The 23,734-nt window shown below is 41.4% G+C and overlaps 1 protein-coding gene across 2 annotated transcripts; it reads left to right on the top strand.

The window, feature by feature from the left end:
* On the top strand, window positions 259–2,269 carry LOC109822933. 2 transcript variants are annotated; one of them, XM_020389210.1, is made up of 2 exons: window positions 259–452; window positions 1,101–2,269. In XM_020389210.1, exon 2 carries the CDS (start codon window positions 1,214–1,216, stop codon window positions 1,913–1,915), a length of 702 nt encoding a protein of 233 aa, XP_020244799.1. In that variant the 5' UTR covers window positions 259–452; window positions 1,101–1,213; the 3' UTR covers window positions 1,916–2,269. The 2 variants fall into 2 exon arrangements, with proteins under 2 accessions (XP_020244799.1, XP_020244800.1); XM_020389211.1 differs by having other exon boundaries at window positions 259–445.

Here is a 23,734-nt window from a genome sequence, read left to right on the forward strand (position 1 = left end):
AGATAATATACAAACACAAAAGAAATGATGAAGCTTTAGACCTCAAAAACCCAAAGACTTTGTGGACATTCAATCAACTAGCAGCTATCATGGCAGAGTATCAATTAATCGAGATTTCTCTAAACCCATCATTAGTGGCACAAACAAGAGACAAAAGCCTACAAACATGACCATAATTAACCCATTTGATGATTCTCAGCTTATTTATTTGTCTGTCACCAATTCTAATTAATTGTTAAGTTTGTATGAGATGAATATAGAAATTCTGTTCAAAACTTTTGTGTTCCCCACTATCTGACAACAGTAATAATAAAATCGCAGGAATTTAATTGTGCTGTGCCGGTGGGTTGATATTAAAATCAGTTGCAGAGCCAAAATTTTCAGAGCGCAGAGCAGTGCTTGAAAACTGAAGCTTGAGGGATTCTGAAGACTTGAAGCAAAGCTTGTGAGTGGTAATTTTTTTTATTGACTTTTAATTGTTTTGTGCTGTCTGCTGTTTTCCAGCGTGTAATGAAGCTTCCAAGTGAAACAAAGATGCAATTTTACAGTAAAATGATAGGTGTTACTGAGGAAAGAAAAGAAAAAAAAAATTGATTTTGGATGATGGGTTTCCTTGATTTGAAGAGCACACCCTGAAAAGATAGATTTCTATCTACTTGTTCACCTAGGAATTACAAAAGGAATTTCAAAATATTAGTAAATAAGTATCTCGACTTTTTGTTATGGTGGTCCTTTTGCTCGTGTCAAAATGAAAGGCCAGCACATGGCCTCTTCAATCTCCAAGCCATTGGAGCTCAAACCCTATACAGTAGAAGACTATGTAGGGTTCGATTCCTCCAAAAGAATCAGTAACAGAGGAAGGACCACCTATTGGATGGTGCAAAAAAGGAAGAGAAAATAAGATAGATAAATAATCTTTAAATATACTTAGGATAGTGTGAAGAGAATAGAAAATGAATAAAAAACAGTAATTAAGTGCAGTAGAAAACTTTAACTGACTATAATAAGTTAACTTACTTTCACATCTTTCACTTCTTCCACTCATTCTTTTCAAGCGAAGATAAAGAGTGCTTCTTCTTTCTCTTTGCTCTTCTTTGCAGGTGATTAGAGCATAATTTACTGATCAAATATAGAAGAGGAAGAAGAAAGATTACTTGAGAGTTGATTGCTTCTATTTTTCCCCCCACTGTTTGATTTAAGGAAATACTAAATTATGTACAAAATGAGTTTCCCTCCCTCTTTCTCCCTCGAACACCAACTACTAGCTTTTTCATTTTCTCTCATTGCTGCCCTTCTTCTGTTAAGATTTTTTGGTTATTGTATTTGCTCATTCTCTTCAACTTTGTTAGTTTTGGTTCTACCGATTTCTTTTCATTTTATCTTCTCAAAGATCAAGAAGTTTATTGAGGCCAATTTTATGGAGGAGCAGAACTTTGGCCTAAGACATTCAATAGAAGAAGTGGAAGAGATTAGTGAAGAGGCCGACACAGTTAAAGAAGAAATCAGTGAGCTTAAGACGGACGAAATAGTCCTCAATGGCGAATGCCCATCCATTGAGAAGGATAATTGTTCAATCTCTAATGAAAATCTAGAGAACTTGAGCCGTGACCAAAACTCGCATTGTTCAGTTCCTGGTGACGATGTATCATCCGAGATGGAGAGTTCTGAAGATTCGATATCAGATGACGAGAGCCTCATTGAGATTGCGCTTGAAGACGAGCCAAATGCTGTATTTCATCAAGAATCAAAGGGAGGATTATTTCCGGAGTTCTTGCCTGAGTTCTCGCCAGAATTATTGTTCAAGAAGCATGGATTGTTAGACTTACTGTCAGAAATCAATGAAGAGGATAATATGATTGAGATTGACATCAAAATGGGCTCTATCAAGTGCTCAAGAGTTGAGATCAAGGCATGAGTGAGTATATAAATTTCCTTTTGGCTCCTTAGTAATGTTCGCATAACTTCTCAATTATTAGAGGGTTTTTAGGGAAGCAGAGAGGGTTCCTTTTGCTAAACTCCTAATCTTGCTCTAATTGAAATTTAAAACGTCTTTTAATTTCATGGATTCACAGATGGGCCAGTGCCTTCCCTATAGGGTTAGGGTGTGCCTAAATGGACTTGAAATTTTTTAAGAGGTTTTAGGGTTGGAAGTCTATCGCTTAGCCTAGTTTCTTGGAAAAATTATAGCAACTTAATTTGTGTCATGCTTATGTGTTTTTCTGTATGCATAAATAAATAAATAAAAACAGATGTTATAGTTTGAGCTGTACTTGTGTTATGTATATGTATAATTGAACTTAAATGTTGTGTTGCTTGCACAAGTTGATTGATATATTGACACTACGTACGAACTTTTGTAATAACCTATTTGTTAATATTTTTTCATCAGAACAGTACTCAAACTACAAACTAGTATGTTAAGATCTTAATCCTAAGCGGGGAAAATGATGCTTGTTATGTGAAGAATTGTCCTCCACCAACTGAGTGGAGGATATAAAAAAATTCCCGAATCTATGTACCTTTGCTTCCCTTACGATTACTGTTGGAACTGTTGTTAGTGAATCATCTCCAGTTTATCAGGAAAAGTGAGAAAATATGTGCAAATGGTTAATGCATAAGCAATTAATTGGTTCTTTGATTTAAATTGACGTACAGTGAAAAGTTTAGGTGCGCAGAGCCTCCTTAAGGGGCTGTTTGGTTCAAATATTTTGAGTGGGAAACGAGATGAAAGCTGACAAGATGTCAGAAATTTTCCAGTGTTGTTCCCAGCAGCCACTCACTGACATTTGCAGCTTTCCACCCAATTCAAAAAAATTTGGTGCGATTTGGGTGGAAAGCTGACAAGATGTCAGAAATACCCAAGGCCTCCTCAACATCCAAACAGCCCCTAATATTTGAGGCTAGAGGAGTTGCCCATTTTAGCATACTAGTCTAATGCACGTGCATTGCACATGGACATGTTGTTGTATTTAATATTATACTATTTAATAAATTATATTTAAACATTTTACAAAGTTATTTAATTGCACTGTGATTAAAAAAATTTAAGTTATACTATAATTAATACTTATAATATTATTAACACACATTTAATAGTTATTTAATTACCTTATTATTATATTATTAAATAATTTATTTAGGAGTATAATTATTAAATAATAATGTAATCATTAATTTAATTAACACTATTGATATAATTAAACCATTTATATTATTAAATAATTATGTTATGGACATATTTTATTACAATATTTATTAAATAATGACAGTAGTTTTTAATATTATATGACTTTATGTTGTAAAGAATATTACATTACTCGATAATTAATATCATCTTAGTAATAAAAATTGAATGGCATAAATTAAAAATACTATTATTTAGGAAAAGTACTTTATATAAAAATAATGGATCCTTGAAATTTATGAGACATTTACTTTCCAACAAAAAGTGAATGACTCATACATTTTAAAAATCCAATATTTTTATATAAAGTAACTTTTCTAAATAAAAGTATTTTTAATTCATAATGTCCAATTCAAAAATCCAATATTTTTATATAAAGTAACTTTTCTAAATAAAAGTATTTTTAATTCATAATGTCCAATTTTTATTACTAAGATGATATTATAATATAAAAGTATTTTTAATTCATAATGTCCAATTTTTATTACTAAGATGATATTATAATATCGAAAAGGGTGGTATTCCTTACAATATAAAGAATCAACCCCTATTTATGCTATTATTAATAACTATAATTAAGTACAATATTTTATTAAATAAATAATTTTACTATTTCATTATAATTAATAATTCTTTTATAATGAATTATAATATATTTATTAACTTTATTATCATTATAAATTATTAATATGTTTTAGCGAGTGACCAAATATTTTAGGAAAAAGAAGAGAAAAGTATATGTCTCATAAATTACATGGATCTTAATATTTTTATATAAATTAATTTTCTAAAATTAAAATATTTTTAATTTATAAAGTCTAATTTTTTATTACTAAAATGATATTAATTAACGAACAAGGTAATATTCTTTACAACATAAAGAAGCAACTCTTATTTATACTATTATTAATAATTATAATTATATGCACTATTTTATTAAATGAATGACTTTTATATTTTATATAATTAATAATTATTTATAATAAATTAACATATATTTACGAATTTTGTTATCATTATAAATTATTAATATATTCTAATGAATGACCAAATAATTTGAGAAAATGAAAAGGCGCGTGTAGGCATCTCAAAATGCCTATAGGTGTTCGCACACAGCTCGAGACAAAAGAGAAGGCAATGAACGCCATTATTCAAGTCGAAGGGGACTGTTCGAGTTAAAGATGATCATCTGACACCGACAAGCGCATGAAGCGATTCAGTGAAACGTTGATGATGTGGCGACGAACCACCAGAACGGCCAACGTCAGGTGGCCCGTGCGCTCACCGACCACAACCAAGTGGCCCGCATGCTTATCGGCCACCAAAATGGCAAACCAAGTGGTTTGCGTGCTCACCGGCCAGCTCCAAGTGGCTTGTGCAGCTCCAAGTAGCCCACGCACTCACTTGCCAGCTCCAAGTTGCCCGCGCGCTCATCGGCCAGTTCCAAGTGGCCCACGCGCTCAACGACCAGCTCCATGTGGCCCGTGCACTCACCGGCCAGCTCCAAGTGGCCAGCGCGCTCACCAGCCAGCTCCGAGTAGCCCGTGCGCCTCACCTGACCAGCCTCCAAGTGGTCCGCGTGCTTATCGGCCACCACCAAGTAGCCCGCACGCTCATCAGCACCAAATCGGCGAACCGATTAGCCGTGCACTCACCGGCCACCTCCAAGTGGCCCGTGCACTCGTCAGCCAGCTCTAAGTGGCCCGCGTGCTCACTGACCATAAGTGGCCCCGCACGCTCATGCGCACCAAATCGGTGAACCGACTGGCCCGGCACTCACCGGCCACTCTCGCAGTGGTACGTGCACTCGCAGCCAGCTCCAGTGGTCCGCATGCTCACGCCACCACCAAGTAGCCGCACGCTCATCGGCACAAATCGGCACAAGCGACTGGCCCGTGCACTCACCAGCTACCTCCAAGTGACCTGTGCACTCGTCAGCCAGCTCCAAGTAGCCCGGCGTGCTCATCGGCCACACACAATGGCTCGCACGCTCATCGACCACCAATCGGCAAACCAAGTGACCTGTACACTCACCGGCACCTCCAAGTGGCCGTATACTCGTCAGCTAGCTCCAAGTGGCCCGCGTGCTCACGGCCACCACCAAATGCCACACGCTCATCGGCCACCAAAAACGCGTACAAGTCAACGAAACGACGAAATACGCATAAAGACGGAACAAGTTAGAACCCGAAAAACCGAGAAAGCCTCTCAGCCGAGTCGCCATCAAAACGACTCGACCGGGCTAGTGGCTCGGCCATGGGCCGAGCCACCATTTGGTGGCCCGGCAAGGCCGAGCCACCAAACGACGGTTCGGCCAGTTTCGATCCGAAAGTGCATTCTTTTCGATTTTGACGGGTTTTCTCAGAATTTGTTCATTTCTGAGTGTCCTAACTGATTGGATATCATCCACAAATGTGGTTACACGGTTATTAACTGAAGATAGGGCTGAATCTATCATTTTTTATCCAAAAACTCCCCAACCGAAGCCTATAAATACAAGCTCGGGGTTCATTTCATGGGGGCTGGAGATCAAGAGGGCGAAACGCTGCCGAAGTGGAGAGCGGTGCCACGAATTTACAGCGAGGGTTAGCAGATCTTGGTGAATTCATGTGCATAAAGAGTGGAGTTCGAGAGATCTGAGACCCGTCCCCTATTCCTCCGGATTTAAGCTTGGTCTTAAATTTTGAGAAAAGACGTGATCTCGCTTGGTTGAGATTACCGCTGTTGTGATTACTTCCTTCGTGAAGTAAGAGTTTTGATCAACTTAATCTGTCAATCGGATTTGATCCGCGACGGTTCACGGATATTAACGTCCACAGCACAGACGAAGTTCCCACGTAAGCAGCGGGTGATAAACGTCTGTTGCGCTGTTTGACAAGAGTTGTACTATTTTGCATTTTCATTGTGTAAGTCGATCTTATAAAAAGATCTACTTTTCTCGTTTATTTGAGTTTATTGTAACGACTAAAGTTGTAATAGATTCAAAACAATAAAAACATCGACTTTTGATCCAAACAGCGTGTAGTTAATGAGAGGTTATGGATCATTAGTTTTATAAATAATGGTATAATTTTGAGAGATAAAAAATTAAGAGGGTAAAAAGGGAAATGAAAAGTTTTTACATGGATATTCTCTACTATAAGTTGTATAGATGTATAGATATTTACTGTACACGTGTATAATCTTTGCAGCTATAAATTTGTTGATTTACATAAACTTTTTTTCATGAGAAGATGTTGTTATACAATATCACTCTTATCATGATTTAATTCCTTTCTTTTCTTTCCTTTTTCTTCTCTTTATTTTCCCTCCTTAAGAGCTGCTCCAACGGGGCTGCAAAACTGGATTTTGCAGCCCCATGGAGCTCCAACCGTCCTCCATCTCCGACTGCATTTTGCAGCCGGAGGGAATGAGGATGTAAATATGCAGTCTCATTCCAAAATTTGCAGCTGGCTGCAAAATATTTATAAATCCCCACTTTGCCCTTTTAATGGTTTATAAACAATTAGGAATTACTTCCATATCCTTCTTAATTAGTAACTAGTAATTTAAAATCAACATAAGTAATAGAGGAGGTGGATACGGAGGAGTTGACTTTCCAGACTTTTAGTATTTTTCATGTATTATGTTTTTCCTATTTGTCATGTAATTTTTAATTCATGCTTTTGTTTTCTATGTAATAGTCGTGGATTTAGTAATATCAATGTCTGTTTATTTTAATCGGAATTCCTATTTTATATTAATACATTTAATAATAATATTATTAATATTATTTATATTATATAACTTTTATTTTTTATTATTTTTATATATTCAAAATGAGACTAATATTAAATAATATTAATTGAAATATAAAATTTCAAGAACCAAGTAATTAAAAATGTAAATTAAAAATAAAAATGTATTATAATTTAAAGACAATTATTTATTTCTTATTATCCATTCATTAAAGATAATTAATTTTATTTAAATATAAATTACATTATATATTATTATTTTTATATATTTCTAAAATAAGTAAAAGAATTGTTAAATTGAGAAAAATTCAAATAGAGTTGGAAATACAGGAGTGTGGTTAGAGTTACATAACTCTATTTTGGCATATTCTAAGGAATATGCCAAAGTGGAGACTACAAAATGCAGTCCGCGGTTGGAGAAGCTCTAAGGAATCATTATAATCATGCTTTCATGAGGCAAGAGTACCATTTTTCATGTTGAATCTTATATAGTAGCCTTTGGCTTGAATTAAAATATGTCTACGGATCTCATAATTAAAATAATTAATTTGTGAGAGAGCAGATTCTTAGTTGAGTTTTAATCATTGGAGTATATTAAAGGTAAAAGTTCTCACGTATATACTTTTCAAGGAGATGTTTACACCGGTTTGATGCATATATACGTTGTGTGATATATGCAGTGGCGGAGCCATGCCTGTTCAAAGTGGTTCACTTGAACCACCTCATATTTTAAAAACTACTTTATATACCATATATATCAGATGTAAAACCAAAAGGAGCCTTTAGTCCAGCGGATAAATATAGAATGGATAAATGTTTATGTAGCCTGAGGACCCTGGTTCGAAACCAGGCAGACCATATATATTTTCCAAACCTAATCCTCTCTCTATTTATATCTATGCTTTGTTTTTCCCCTATATTTTGAACCACCATTCAAAAGGTCGTAGCTCCGCCCCTGGATATATGGCTAGCTTGACATATATATGAGATTATATATGAATCAATTTATGTTAAAGTGCCTCATCAGCTAAATTTGACATACCCTTTAATTTGCTTTGTGATTCTTTTTGCCTCTACCTTAATACTGTAACATCTGCCATGCTTCTTGCTAGAGCGGTCAACATCACATGCTGATGACTGTAAGTCACCATCCCAGGTAGCTGTCCTCTCAAATTTGTAATATCGATCTTGTTCAATTCTTCTTCCAGAACCTCTTTCGGAACACAAGCTATGGTAATAATTCTTCAGAAATCACTTAAGAAAATGAAGAAGAGAAAAAAAATTACTCACTAGGAAATATGAGTAAAGGACCAACTTATACAAAGCTAATCTTACTTTTGTAGCAAAAAATTCAGTTTTCAGCGAATACTTTGATATCTGCGAGCAGAAACCGGCTTCTCCACTGTTTCCGCATTTGATATCTGCAGACAAGGAATCAGATTTGGGAAAGATCCATGTCTATCAACATCTTGTTGGGTAATCCGAAACAATCAAATCGAATCCTTGTCCTACCGGACCTTATGTTGAAAATAGGAAAGTAGGAAAAAAAATTCACCTCAAATAAAGATCAAAACTTGCAGGAATAATAAAGGAGACGAACACACAGATTTAACGAGATTCGGCAATGTGCCAACGTCCTCGGAACCACACCACACGATTCCTTTATTGATTGAAGTTAAGAAATACAAGCTCTCAAACTAGGGTTTTATCTCTCTGAGATTCTCTTTTTCTACAGTAAAAAAGCTCTCTTTTTCGTGTTCTTTTTAAACCCTAAAATGTTTGTGTATATGTACAGAGTCCTGAAAGAAACAGAATCCAAAACTGTTTAGGAAATAGGCTGACTGCGTCACGGTCGACCGTGACGGTCGACCGCGCAGGTATCGCGGTCGAACGCATACCAGTCGTGGTCGACCGTATCAAATGACAGTGACTTAATCGATTTGGCGCGGTCGACCGTCACGGTCGACCGCCTTCGGATCCAGCTCCTCCTGAGCTCCTGTGCACGTTCGCGGTTGACCGCCACAGGCTCACGGTTGACCGTAGATCTGTCTGGCTGTTTTTCTTCCTCGTTTTGATTCCAGCTTGGCTTCAACTTTGGATCTACACTCTAGACTAACACATCTCTCTATATCTACCAATAAATATTACAAAAGTTTACTTTCAAATTTATGTACCTTGTACTGTCTGATTCTCCCTGATTGCTTCAATTACATGTAATTACCTAATTGATGGATGCGTAGAAATCATTAATCGCTTTTCACCGAAAAGCACCCAGCCAAAATATATATTGTAATAATTTGCATTAGTACCTCCTTTTTGTATCCAGTTAAATTGCATGTCTGATGGGATTTGAGCTTAGATTGTTTAAATACATATTTCACGAGTAAAAAATAAGACATCCTAGACGGAAAATTCCGTCTAGGAAAATCAGAATTCCGTCTAGGATGTGTATCCTAGACAGAATTCCGTCTAGGATATGCGTCTAGGAAGTTTCCGTCTAAGATGTAGTATTCTAGACGGAAATTCCGTCTAGAATATATCCTATACGGAAATTCCGTCTAGAATATATCCCAGACAGATTATTCTAGACGGAATTTAAAGCCGTCTAGGATAATCCTAGACGAAAAATCCTAGACAGAATTTTCATCTAGGATGGGCATCCTAGATGGAAATTCCATCTAGGATGTTTTGGATATTCTAGACGGAATTTCTGTCTAGGATACCCATACTAAACGGAAATTTTTGCCGTCTAGGAGATGAGGAGAGGCGGCTGGTTAGGTGTTGGAGGGTGAGCGAGGCGGTGGTGGTGTTGGTCGTGGAAGAGGAGCGGTGGAGGAGGGTTGAGCGGGGAGGAGCTGGTGGCGGATGGTGAAGGTGATGAGGAAATTTTCGTCTAGGATGTTTTATCCTAGATGGAATATTCTAGACAGAAATTTTTTGTCTAGTTTAATAGCAAACTAGACGGAAAATTTTCCGTCTAGAATATTCCGTCTAGGATAAACGATTTTCAACTAGTGTTTAAGCCTCTTTCATTATGTCATATTTATTTAAATACATCTTTATGCCTCTTTCCTTAATTATGCCATATGTTCAAAGTTGTTAATGAAGAATAAGGATTATATCTTTACACTCAACATAAAGTTCTAGTCAGCCAATGTTAGAATGCAGAACCACTTACTTGGAGAGGGAGTAAGTCAATCTATTGTACCCAAATTAGCTCAAAAATATCAATCCTTAATTTAGTCATGGGTCTCTGCACATTGAGCGACCAATTCATCTGACTGCTTTTCCAACGTTGGAATAAATGGATGTTTTTGTAGGCAAATCTACGTACACTTACATTGAATGGATACGAGATACTCTTTAACAGTCAAGATACAAAGGCCTTCAGATGAAGATTAGTATGCTCATTACTCTTTAACAGTCAAGATACAAAGGCCTTCAGATGAAGATTAGTATGCTCATTAACCTCCATGAAAATGATTCTTAGACGGACATCAATAGGATTGCCTAAAGCCATTAACCAGCATAAAGATGCAGGACTAAAATTATTTAAGGAGACAATCAACGTAAGTAAAGAAAGGATCATAAGGTTTTGTGTTAATGGGTAAGTGGGATGGTGTCCTAACAAAAAAAATTTCAAAGAAGAGAAGGAAGCTAATGCTTGACCTTGAAATGCTGAGAGAGAGAGAGAGAGAGAGAGAGAGAGAGAGAGAGAGAGAGTGGTAGAGGGGGAAGGCTTGACCCCGTAATGCCTTAAACATATTTTATAAGTGAAAGATAAACTTATTTTATAAGTGAAAGACTTTGGACAATAGGAGAGGCTAATGCTTTGAGGGTCGGACACATTGCTTGATGTGTGATATAAGAGTCGAGAGAGAGAGGTTGGCAACCAACCTGTGGCTATTACCATCATCTTTTTTACCTTGCGGCCTCCTCCGCTGAGGACTATGAATTTCCATATATAGACACTTCATCCTTTAAAAACTATAAACATGCCCCAATATTTTGTATGATGAGGTGTCTTAGCCCTCTCTCTATATTTTACTAAAACACCCTTGTGTTCCTTTTTTATCCCCTTGATTAGTTTTCTCTATGGTTAAATTATATTTGAACAAACATTGCTTCAACTTTTACCTTCAAAAAGAAAAGGAAGTGAATAAGCATAGCCTACTATATATTCAAATAGTTTTTCCAGGTTTAATCCATCAAAAAGATAATAAAACGTAGCTATTTACTTTTAGTTAAAAACCTAGGATTATGACTATAAGACGTTTTACAAATTTTTATGTGAACTAGTTCTTGAATATTGGAGGCTAATTAATTACAATAGCATTATAGTAAACGAAATTAATGGGATGAGAGAGTTAAGATTGTTTAGCTGTAAATAATGTGAAAACGGCGAAGGAATTGAGGAATGAATTGAGAAAAACACGAAGAATAAGCAAAACAGGCTCCACCACACCCTGGTGTGGTGTCTGCCATGGGTGTGGCAGAATCTGCCCTGTCTGCCATGGATGTGGTGTCTGCCACACCCTGGTGTGGCAGAATCTGTCATGTTTGTCATGTGTGTGGTGTGTACCACACCAGGGTGTGGCGGACTCGTTTTTAGAATCTCAATCAGTTTGGGATTGTGTTTTGTTATAAATAGAGACATGTTTTTTAGGGTTTCTTTGGCTTTGTTTAGGCTTTGATTGGGCTTTGATTAAGCATGGATTGGGGGATATTTGGAGCACAAAAAGAGGTTTTTTTAGCTTTTGGTTAGGGTTTTGTTTGGAGAGATTAAGAGTTTTGTTAGTGAGATTAGTTTGTTCCTTCGAGTGATTTGTAATCTTAATTTGTACTCTTCTTCTCTATTAGTGAAAACCACATCCCCTTCTTGCCCCATGGACGTAGGAAACTTGCCAAACCACGTTAAAATTGGTGTTTTGTTTGTGCATTGATATTTAGTTCATTTGGCTCTCTTGGATTGGCGTTTGGTTTGGTTCCTCAATACAGCTTTTGGCACAACAATTTGGTATCAGAGCTCGGGCTACGCTTGGGCTATTTGGAGGAGTAGATCGTGGCACAACAATTTGGTATCAGAGCTCGGGCTACGCTTGGGCTATTTGGAGGAGTAGATCGATTTGGGATGCTCGTCTAGGGTTTCAGTTGGTGAGAAAGGTGGGATCTTTTTGGTAAAGCTTCTTTCTTTTCTCAGTTTTGGATCTATTCTTCGTTTGTTTCCACATTGGTTATTGGTGTGTTGAGAATTATGGCCGAGAAAGAGGGAGTTGAGGGTAGTTCTTTAGTTATGAAGACTGTCCAAAGTTTGAGTATCCACTTGATGAAGATTGACATGGAGAAGTTCAATGGCACTAACAATTTTGGACTTTGGCGATGCGAAGTCTTGGATGCGCTCAATGCATTGAATTTGAAAGATACGTTGGAGTTGGACGGGAAACCGGACGACATTGATAAGAAGGTTTGGAAAAAGATGAATCGGACAGCGTGTGGTGTGATTAGGTCTTGTCTCACCTAAGATCTAAAATATGATGTGATGAATGAGACTTCTGCGAAGAAGATTTGGGAGGTCCTAGAGAGCAAGTACTTGACGAAGAGCGTTAAAAACCGCTTGCATTTGAAGAGGAGGCTTTATCGCTTCCAATTGAAGAAGGGGACATCCATTAGTGATCACATGAACCACTACACGAAGCTTCTTACAAATTTGACGAATGTAGATGTCATTGTTGAAGATGAGGACAAGGCGTTGCTATTGTTGAGTTCCTTGCCCGACGAGGAATATAAGACGTTTGTCCTTACTTTTATTAATGGGAAGACAACTCTTTCATATAGTAAGGTCACCGCTGTTGTAGGCATATAAAATTGCTTATAGGTCCCTTAGCATAGCTCGGCACAAACCGACGAACCAACGAGGCGACGAGGTTGACGAACCGCACGCAAGCAACAGAATACATCCATTCGAGCGTGGAATCAAGCCAACAGTTCGGGAAATCAACGAGTCATTCAAACAAGAGCGGACTCGGACAAATCACGATCGAATCAAGATCGGTTTCAGATTCGAACCCAGAAGTGAATTTACTGCCAAAACAGGAATCAGATTCACTGCCAAATCAGATCAACAGATCAGAGTCCAAATCAACCGTACAACGGGAATCACGGAACAAACGACAAAATGACAAAACCCAAGGGGGGCTCGGCCAAAGCCGAGCCACCCATGGGTGGCCGACCCGAATCTGTGCGCGGGCACAGTTCAGAGAGCCTATAAATAGGCTCCCCTTTGTTCATTTAAAAGGGTTGGAACTCTGAGAGCCGAAACTCGGCCGAATTGGAGAGCGAGCTCGGAGTTTTGAAGACTTGAGGACTTGAAGATTCAGATCTGATTCTCGACGAGCGTCCACGTCACAAAAGGTAGGAGTTCGAGAGAGGTACAGTTCAGATCTGAGATCTACACGAAACTACACTCCGGATCAAAGCTTGGCCTTTGATCCCGAGATTTGGACGATTATTTCCTTGGTGAACTAATCCTCCCCGGCTATTATTTCCTTTGCGGAATAATACCCGTCAAATCGTGTAGATCCGACCGGATCTAGATCGCGCGGTGGTCCACGGATTAACCCCGGCGTCGGCAAAGAACTCACTCAAGCAAGAGACCGCAAAACAGGATCTTGCGATTCGTTCGACAAATAAGGAGAAAGTTGTAATTTTTATTTATTTCTTTTTTATTTGATTTTTGTTTTTTTGATTTTCATTGTAACCGGATTAAAAAAAGACCGGATCTTTGTAATCGATAAACTATTACAAGAATTTGCAATGGAATCAATGATGAAGAAAGCTACGATTTTCACCGCGAATAATCTGGCGACCACAGTGGGAGATTACGATCTCGCTGCCGAGATCGTAACGTCGCAGCCGCGGATCTCAATCCCGGTCGAGGAGGAGGTCGAGTATGAATTCGACCAGGCCAAGTTCGAGGAGTACCTTTCGTCCTCGTCCGGATCTACCTCCCCCCGCAAGTCCAAGAAGTTCTCCTCCAGGAGAAAGGCTCGTTGGTTTGAAGACGTCGAAAATACCAACGAAGATCTCGCCCCGTTTGATGCCAAAGTCGCATCGGGTGAGATTCCTCCATCCAACGAGGTCAAACCTATTCTTGTCAACGCTTCTACTGTTGAGGGCGTTGTGACTCTCTCAAAGAGAGCCCGCCAGAGGCGACGTCAACGCCTTGCGCGGCAATTCGCTAAGGCGATGGAGTCCACGGACGGAGTCCGCTACAACGCGGATTTGACGAATAGGAGAGGCAAACAGCCTCAACAACTGAAGAATGGCGGTTCCTCCAAGCCGCCGACGAACGAATGGATCCGAGTCAAACGGAACCGTTCGACACTCGAAGAGCGGATTCACAAACGCCGCGCATTGCTTGCACAAGCGAGAATCCTCGTGCAGAAGGCCGAGGAATTGAAGAAAGGAAGAATGGCCAAGAAGCCTCCACTAACCCGCCAAGTGTTGAGGCCGAAGCAGCCTCCTACCAAAATTCAACCACCGGCGAAATAACCCATATCGCCGATAATTCCAGCAGCTTCTCCGGGAGATCATGCAGAATCGTCCCAAAGGAAGAAGCGTGTTGAGGCCGAAGCAGCCTCCTACCAAAATTCAACCACCGGCGAAATAACCCATATCGCCGATAATTCCAGCAGCTTCTCCGGGAGATCATGCAGAATCGTCCCAAAGGAAGAAGCCAGTTTTGGAGCGCCTCGGTCCCAACTGGCGCATTGAAGTCCAGGAGCCCGCCGAAAACTCACGCCCAAAAAGGCATGTTTCGAGGCGCGTGACTTTTGAAAGCCCGAAGAAGGTAGTTCCCCCCCAGAAGGAAACATTATCGTCTGATGACGATAATGTTATACCTGGGAAGTCGTGCCAACACACGATAGGTTACTCCGATCGTCAAGCAGACGAGTTGTACTATCGTGCTGGGGGTACGAATAAAACCAGGAAAAGGAGTCCCCAAGAACAGGAAACTCAGTGCCCCTATTCCAAACTCATTCGGGCAGTATTGTCTGAATGCAGTTGCATCAAGGCGGTCCCCGAACGAGTTTCGGTTTTCGAAAGGCTCAGTACCGAAACGCCGAAGACAAGGCCTAGGCGTTTCCAACGAAGAAGAACGGTGGTTGAAGAGGGAGAATTTCCGAGGGTCACCACCAACATGACCAGCAGAGGGACATCGGCGCGAGATAACCTCGAATCGATTCTGAAAGCATCCCGGCCTAGAACCCGTCTACAGTCCGGAACCATCAAGCGAGCAACCTATGGTAGGGTTCGGACAAGACTCCCATCAGAAGATGAAGAATCTGATGCTGGCTCCGCGGTTGCATCAGATAATACGGTGTCCAGCGAGGGACAACCCCGCGAGGCACTTATGATAAGTGCGGAGCAAGTGGCCAAAATGCTGGAAGACGCCTTAGCTAAGCAACAGGAAACCTTCAGGTTCGAAATGCAGATGGCCATGCAAAACATTGAGAGAAATGCTTGATAGTAAAATACAGGCATTGACGAACCAGCCAAGCCGAGCCAAGTCGTCCGTAACCCGGTTAATCTGGAAGACAGCGAATTACGAATGAAGCTCGTAATACCAATAATCCTCCCGGTCAATGCAGTGGGGTGGTAACCGAGAATGCTGGTGGAAAACACAGATGAAATCTAAAATTAAAAATTCTCGAGAGCCAAACATCAATACATATTGATTTCCGCCTCAAGGAGCATGAAAAGACTGGGCCGATTCCTTGTCCATACCCAAGAGTGGGAATCAATCCCATTACCGGCGAAGTTCAACTTAATCAACTCTTCACGCCATTTAATGGGCATGGGTTCCCCACTCAACATTTGATTATTTTCAATCGCACTTGGATAGTAATCTCCGGCAAATGAGCCTCTGATGGTGCGTTCATTCGTCGCGCACTCTTGCGCCGAGCTGCCTCTCGATTGGTATTGCCGACCTCAAAGCCAGCGTAGTGTGAACAGCTGGGACGACATGAGACCAATGTTCCCTCGCCCAACCTTTTTCAGACGACGACACAGAGATATCCATTCGGATCGTTGCTGGACGAGAAGCCAGAAAGACGGAGAATGAGTGCACGACACCTTCGTCAAAAGGTTCTGGAACAAGGCGATGAACTGTCGGGACCTGATCACCGAGGAATTCATCCTCCAGACTTGCCACAACAACCTCGCCCTAGACGTGTTGGAAGCAATGGGGACAGCACCTTCCAAGACATGGAAGGATCTGAAGGTCCGAGGAGAGCAAGCCGAGCGATTCCTAAGAAGGAAGAAGGCGGAGAAGGTAAGGCACATGCTAATGCAGTTGATGCTAATCAAACCTTTCAATTGCAACAACAACAACAGCGGCAGCAGCAACGAGCGCCACAACAATCGCAGTCACAATGGTAACAAAGGCCTCAGAAGCAGAAGTCTTCAGAGCCAAGATTCCCCAAGGTGTACTCCTTCAAAGATGACGAAGTTCCCGGCATCTTTAAATACCTGTTGGAGAACAACAAAATTCAGCTGCCAGCGATTGTGGATCAAGAATGGGCTAACGAAGTGACAGATCCGAGGTATTGTGCATACCACAGAGCGGTCCATCACCCTACGAAGTCATGCTACCACCTCAAGGACAAGATCCAGGCGCTAATTGATGTAGGCGTCATAACCCCGAAGCCGTCCAAGAATGTTGGAGCAAACGCGGTTTCAATCAGCTTCGGATCAGTGCCCACAGCGTGGTTTGAACCAAAACGCATCACCAAAGTGGGAATAAAGACAGTAAACGACGACCCGCATGGACAGCGCTAAAAAGGACTTGTGCCACATACAGCTCCAAACGGCAAAATCCTCTGGGTTCACCCCAACCTGATTGAAGATGAACAATGGGCCGGGTCGTCATCCAAGAAGAAGTCCAAAGGGAAAGGAAAGTCTTGCTGCGGAGTCTCTGCTATCCCAGGAGAAGATGACGAAAGGATACAAGCTTTTCCGCTCTCTGAAGAAGAACAAGAAGTTTTTGCCACCCGAAGCGGAAATGAGTATCACTACAACTATCCACCACCTAGTGAGCAGGGGGTGAATAAACGGGGACCAGCCAAAACTCTCACGGAGATGGGGGTGATTACAAGTCCTACACCGGGCGAAGAGGCTCGACGATAGCCGGTGAATAAACCAAAAGAGAAGAATCCCCAGGAAATTCAGAATCCGAAGCAGTCTCGTTTCAGTCGCCCGATTGGAAAAGACAAACCGGAAAGCTCGAAGACTCCACAAGTCTTCGATATAATGGCTCAACTAGCTAATAGCAAGTCTTCGATATAATGGCTCAACTAGCCAATATTCCAGCACGGATAACGCTGTATGAATTGCTGCGGCTGTCCAAGGAGACCAGGGAGGCCTTGCAAGAAGCTTTGGCCAATTCAGAGGTGTTTCTGAGTCAAATCAAGCCGGTACCTGAACAGCCAGAACCGCTGAGTCAACAGTGCAACATAGCGACCAAAAACCTTCCCTACATTACTTTCACCAAAGAGGATATGCAGACGAAGAATTCGAACCACGATCGACCGCTATACTTCATCGGGTACATCGGCTCCAGCAAAGTCAACCGAATCCAAGTGGATCCGGGTTCTGCTGTGAGTATTATGCCGCTTCGCCTTATGCATAGCCTTGGCATTCCAGTCAGTAAATTGGCGTCTACGGGCACAGTCATTTACGGATTCAACACCAGCGGGTCAAGGCCTTTGGGAAAGATCCGGATAAAGTGCCAAATGGGCGATCTGAAGACGGAAGTCACGTGTTATGTGATTGATGCTGAGACATCATATAACTTACTACTGGGTCGGCCTTGGATCCATAGTAATGTTATAATTCCCTCAACTCTCCATCAGTGTTTGAAATATGTCGACACTGTTAATAGGGTTAAAACGGTGGTCGCGGATAAGCAACCATTTAAAGGGTATGAGAATTATTTCACTGATTCTCTCCTTTATGGTAACGAATCCGATACTAAATCATCGGCCCAAGGCACGGACAGCGGAGGAGAAGCTGATACCGAAGCCGGATTTGATTACAATGGAGGTTATGTTTTAAACGACATTGTACCCTTTGTAATCAACCTTGACGATGAACAAACGTCAAAGGGCAGTTGTAACTGGCAACTTGCCAATAATAAAATAAATAACGATTTAGAGTACTCCCTGTCTCTTGATGATGTGATAAAAGAGTTGTATGATAATCCTGATTTGTATACGCCGCTTCGATCGTCCTATGTAACAAAGGAACACCTCCAGCATTCTTTCGGAACAACCATGGTCATCCCGAACAAAATAAGAGGCGCTAAAGAAGTGATTTACGGTAAAGGAAAAAGCTCCCCATTACCAGACTAGACATTGTACCCTTTGTAATCAACATTGACGATGATCAAACGTCAGAGGACAGTTGTAACTGGCAACTTGCTACTAATGAAATAAATAATGATTTAGAGTACTCCCTGTCTCTTGATGATGTGATAACAGAATTGTATGATAATCCTGATTTGTATATGCCGCTTCGGTCGTCCTATGTAACAAAGGAACGCCTCCAGCATTCTTTTGGAACAACCATGATCATCCCGAACAAGATAGGAGGTGCAAAAGAAGTAATTTATGGTAAAGGAAAAAGCTCTCCGTTACCAGATCATTTCCTAAGTGAAGATGAAGATGATGACAAACCTGATCGGCATTTATCTAAGTATAGTCCGGAAGCGCGCAAGCTCAGGGAAAAGCAGGGGTACGATTTCACACTCGGAGAAGGTCTATATTTCGATCGAGGTCCTCGTAATCCAGCCAAAGCGGTATATGTACCAAAAGGGAAACCTGAGGATTATTATAAATACGGGCGAGGCTTAGGCTATGTTTCTTCGTCCGATGAGGAATGTGGTTGGCAGATCATCGATCAAATTGCTAACAAAACTAAGAACGGATACTCTTCTGACTCTTCAGCTGGGAATTCCGACATAAGTCTAGGGGAGGTATTCAAAGCCCTAATGGTAAACATGGCTACAGCTGATCCGTCCACAATGGAGGACGATGATCAAATACCAACATGGGAAGACTCGTGGGTTCATCATCTGAATATGCAGTATGGTGACAGGTTCGAACAGAGAGAACCCCCCACTGAGGATAAAATCATCCAAGTTAACATGGGCGACGAGGCCAACCCAAAGCCGATATTCATCAGCGATAGTCTTCCCTCAAATGAGAAGGAGGAGTTAATTGCTGACGTCTTCACTTGGAACTACGAGGATATGCCAGGGCTCGACCCCAATGTGGCAATGCACCGCCTCGATATCAAGCCGGATGCCAAACCTGTCAAGCAACAGCAAAGACGGTTTCGTCCGCAGATTATGGAAGCCATTGAGGCAGAGGTTAAGAAATTAATCGAATCAGGATTTATCTGAGAGGAGCAACATCCGGATTGGCTGGCCAATATCGTTCCAGTCATGAAGAAGAACGGTAAAATCAGGATTTACATTGATTTCAGAGACCTGAATACGGCATGTCCAAAAGACGATTTTCCTCTCCCAATCACAGATGTTATTATTGAAAATACATGCGGATTTGAGAGAATGTCTTTTATGGATGGTTTCTCAGGATATAACCAAATCAAGATGCACCCAGATGACGAGAAGCATACAGCGTTCAGAACGCCCCTTGGTGTATTCTGCTACACGGTGATGCCTTTCGGTCTAAAGAATGCAGGCGCCACGTATCAGCGAGCAATGACTAAGATTTTCCAAGAACATCTCAGGAAAACAGTCGAATGCTACGTCGATGATTTGGTTGTGAAAAGCCGTAACAAAGAAGATCACATCAAAGACTTGAAGACGATGTTCGATCTCATGCGGAGCCATCAATTGAAGATGAACCCTACTAAATCTTTCCTTGGAATGTCTAGCGGAAAATTCCTTGGACTCGTCGTCACCACTAAAGGTATACACATTGATCCTGACAAAGTGAAGGCGATACACGAGTTGCAACCTCCTAGAAATCTGAGAGAGCTCAGAGGATTACAAGGGCGGCTAGCTTACATTCGGCGGTTCATCTCAAACCTTTCTGGGAAGTGCCAACCATTTTCTAAGCTAAACAAGAAAGGAGTGTCATTCATTTGGGACGATGCCTGCCAAAAAGCATTCGAAGATATCAAAACGTATCTGACGAATCCTCCTGTTCTCGTTGCACCGAAGTCGGGTAAACCGTTCTTGATTTACATCAAGGCGATGAACCACTCGATAAGTGCTTTAATAGCACAAGACGACGATAACGGTCACGAACAGACAGTTTATTACCTGAGTCGGACATTGATAGGCGCCGAGTCTCGATATCCGATGATCGAGAAAGAATGCCTCGCATTAGTGTTCGCGATGCAAAAGATGCGGCATTACTTGGTTGGACAGACGATTTACGTCATTTCCAATGTTAATCCAGTACGGGTGTTTATGACGCAACCAGCCTCTATGAATTGGCGGTTAGCGAAATGGGCCCTTCTCTTGTCCCAATATGATTTGCACTTCAAACAACAGAAGTCGATCAATGGACAAGCGATTTGTGATCTTCTGGCGGCAAACCCGACCACAGATACGGCAGAAGTATATGATGATTTGCCAGACGAAACCCACGAGGTTAACACTATGTCGCACCAACAAGTATGGCAATTATATTTCGATGGTGCTTCAAGGTCAGTTAATAGGGTAATAACCCCGGGAGGTTCTACAGTTTCCTCCGGGGTTGGAGTTGTCCTAATATCCCCGGGGAAGCATGTGATGCCTCGAGCTTATTCGTTGACTAGTCCGTGCTCCAATAACGTAGCCGAGTACAACGCGCTTCTCATTGGACTCAGTTTCGCCAAGGAGCTGGGGGTCGAATATCTCGAAGCTTTTGGGGATTCTCAATTGATAGTCAACCAAGTCCGGGGAGAGTATGAAGTCAGGAACCAAGACCTAATCCCATACCACCAGGAGGTCATCAAAATGGCAGAATCTTTTGAAGGATTCTTCATTGAATACATCCCTCATCTCCAGAACGCTTATGCGGATGCACTGGCAGCACTTGCAGTATCACTTGCGCAGCCTCCTAAAACTGAGCTGTTAGTCATAGTAAGGACGCATCAGCTCTGCATACCCATATACGATATGGATATTGAAGAGGAAGACGATGGAAACATAAACGCCAAGGAGGTGAATTCAACTCAAATTGGGTCTGAGTCCTGAGATTGGCATTTTCCCATCATTGACTATGTCCAATATGGTATTTTGCCAGAGGATGTAAAAGAAAGAGAATCAATCCGCCGAAGAGCACCAAGATTCTTCTATAATGCCGAAACCCATACGTTATACCGTAAAGGGTACGATGGTCTATTACTCCGATGCCTTTCGAACAAAGAAGCAGAAGAAGTTCTTAAGGAAGCGCACGAAGGAGAATGTGGTGCACATCAGCCTGGTCCCAAACTATATGATCGCATTAGGAGAATGGGATATTTCTGGCCAACGATGGTTCGAGATGCAATCGAACACGCACGAGAATGCCACGCTTGTCAGATACATGCGAATTATATGCATCAACCTCCAGAACAGTTGCACACGTCAACCACGTCATGGCCGTTTGAGACATGGGGTATGGACATTGTCGGTCCTATTTTTCCCCCTTCAGTCAAAGACGATCGGTTCATCCTCGCAATTACAGATTATTTCTCAAAATGGGCTGAAGCAATTCTGCTCAGAGAAGTGAAGACGAACAACGTCATCAATTTCATCAAACATCACGTCATATACCGACACGGCGTGCCAAGACGGATCATTCACGACAACGGTCCACAGTTCATAAGCAACGCCTTCATCAGGTTTTGTGACAAGTTCAAGATCGAAGATGTCTCGTCGACAGCTTATTATCCCGCCGCAAATGGATTAGCTGAGGCGTTTAACAAGACGATTATTAAAATCCTATCAAAGTTCGTGAAGACCAATAAACGAGATTGGGATGATAAACTCGGTGAAGCACTCTGGGCTTATCGCACCACCATACGCACACCTACAGGGGCCACCCCGTACTCGTTGGTATACGGATGTGAAGCTGTGTTGCCTTTGGAGATTCAAATCCCGTCACTTTGGATCGCTCTCGCAACTGAGATGACGACAGAAGAACAGCATCAAAAACATCTCGAAGAACTCGAGAAGTTGGATGAAAAGCGCTTGGAGGCTCAATAACAAATTGAGTTATATCAAGCCAGAATATCTAGGGCTTTGGCTCAATAACAAATTGAGTTATATCAAGCCAGAATATCTAGGGCTTTCAACAAAAGGGTCCGACAGAGGAGCTTCAAGGAAGGAGATCTGGTTCTCACTGCTCGCCGACCGATAATCCTCACCTCCAAGAAGAAAGGTAAATTCGAACCCAAGTGGGAAGGACCGTTTGTGATAGACACAGTCTATTCAAACGGTGCATATCGCCTGATTACTCCAGAAGGCACCAAGTGATCAAACCTTCCTACAGTTAGGGTCACCTCAAACTCCTGTTTGGCCAAACCTTCCTACAGTTAGGGTCAAAACCATAATTCACTCTCGATAAACGAGAAATTCATCTTTAGTTCGATAATCAAACCTTCCGACAGTTAGGGTTATCCGAATCTTTTTGATTCTCGGAGTGGAGATCCCACTCTTAGTTTCACCTTTCCGGATTCTGGGGGTGGAGATCCCACCTCGAGTCTCCTTTCCTTCTTTGTTCGGGGAATAGAATATAAAATTCTTCCTTCCCCATACCAATCCTTTTCGAAGAATTCAGGATTCATCCTAGGAAGTTTATCCCGAATCCTAAGCAGGGATAAGTCTGCGCCTAACACGCGCTGCCGGTTTAGTCTTTTTCCGCATAAAAAGACACCAGAGTTCGATTCTGGGGTATTCTATCCTGAAACCTAAGCAAGGATAAGTCTGCGCCTAACACGCGCTGCCGGTTTAGTCTTTTTTCCGTAGAAAAAGACACCAGAGTGCGATTCTGGGGTATTCTGTCCTGAAACCTAAGCAGGGATAAGTCTGCGCTTAACCCGCGCTGCCGGTTAGTTCTTAACCGTTATAAAAAACACCCGTTCACATATTTAACATTGTGGCAGGTTGTTATTAATAACACCAGAATCCATGCCTTACTCGCATGGGGAATTTCATCCCGAATCCTAAGAAAGGATATGCCGACGCCTAACACGCGTCGCCGGTTTAGTCTTTCGCCGTAGAAAAAGACACCAGAATACCAGTCTGGGGTATTTTATCCCGAAGCCTAAGTAGGGATAAGTCAACGTCTAATACACGTTGCCGGGTAGCCTATTCCCGTAACAATGGCGAAGTCTATGTATTCGACATCATAGCACAAAGTCTAAGGGAGTTCATTCTCTTAGCACAACGTGACATGCGGAACGGATTTAGACAATCCGCATGCTAGCCCGACTCAAACGGTAGTCGGTAAAGGCTAATCAAATCCGTTGATGGCTGAGGGTTTGCCAAAAATCCTAAAAGTATTATGGTCAATCATTTCAAACGGAATGAGGAATCATAATAAATATAAAGACAAAAAACCAGTTCTACTAAAAGGATCAAAAGTCAAAACATTCAGCAAATGAAATCATACATCAAGAACATGGCCAAAAATCTGCTGATTAAGCCTAGACAGCTTCTCATCATAAGCTTGTCTCAGCTCAGCTCTGATAGACTCCTCGTTGGTGGCTAAAGTCTTCGCAGCAACCTCCTCTGTCTCGGTCAGAAGCAATG

The sequence above is a fragment of the Asparagus officinalis genome, chromosome 8 (assembly GCF_001876935.1).
Source record: "Asparagus officinalis chromosome 8, Aspof.V1, whole genome shotgun sequence".
Classification (NCBI taxonomy): Eukaryota; Viridiplantae; Streptophyta; class Magnoliopsida; order Asparagales; family Asparagaceae; genus Asparagus; species Asparagus officinalis.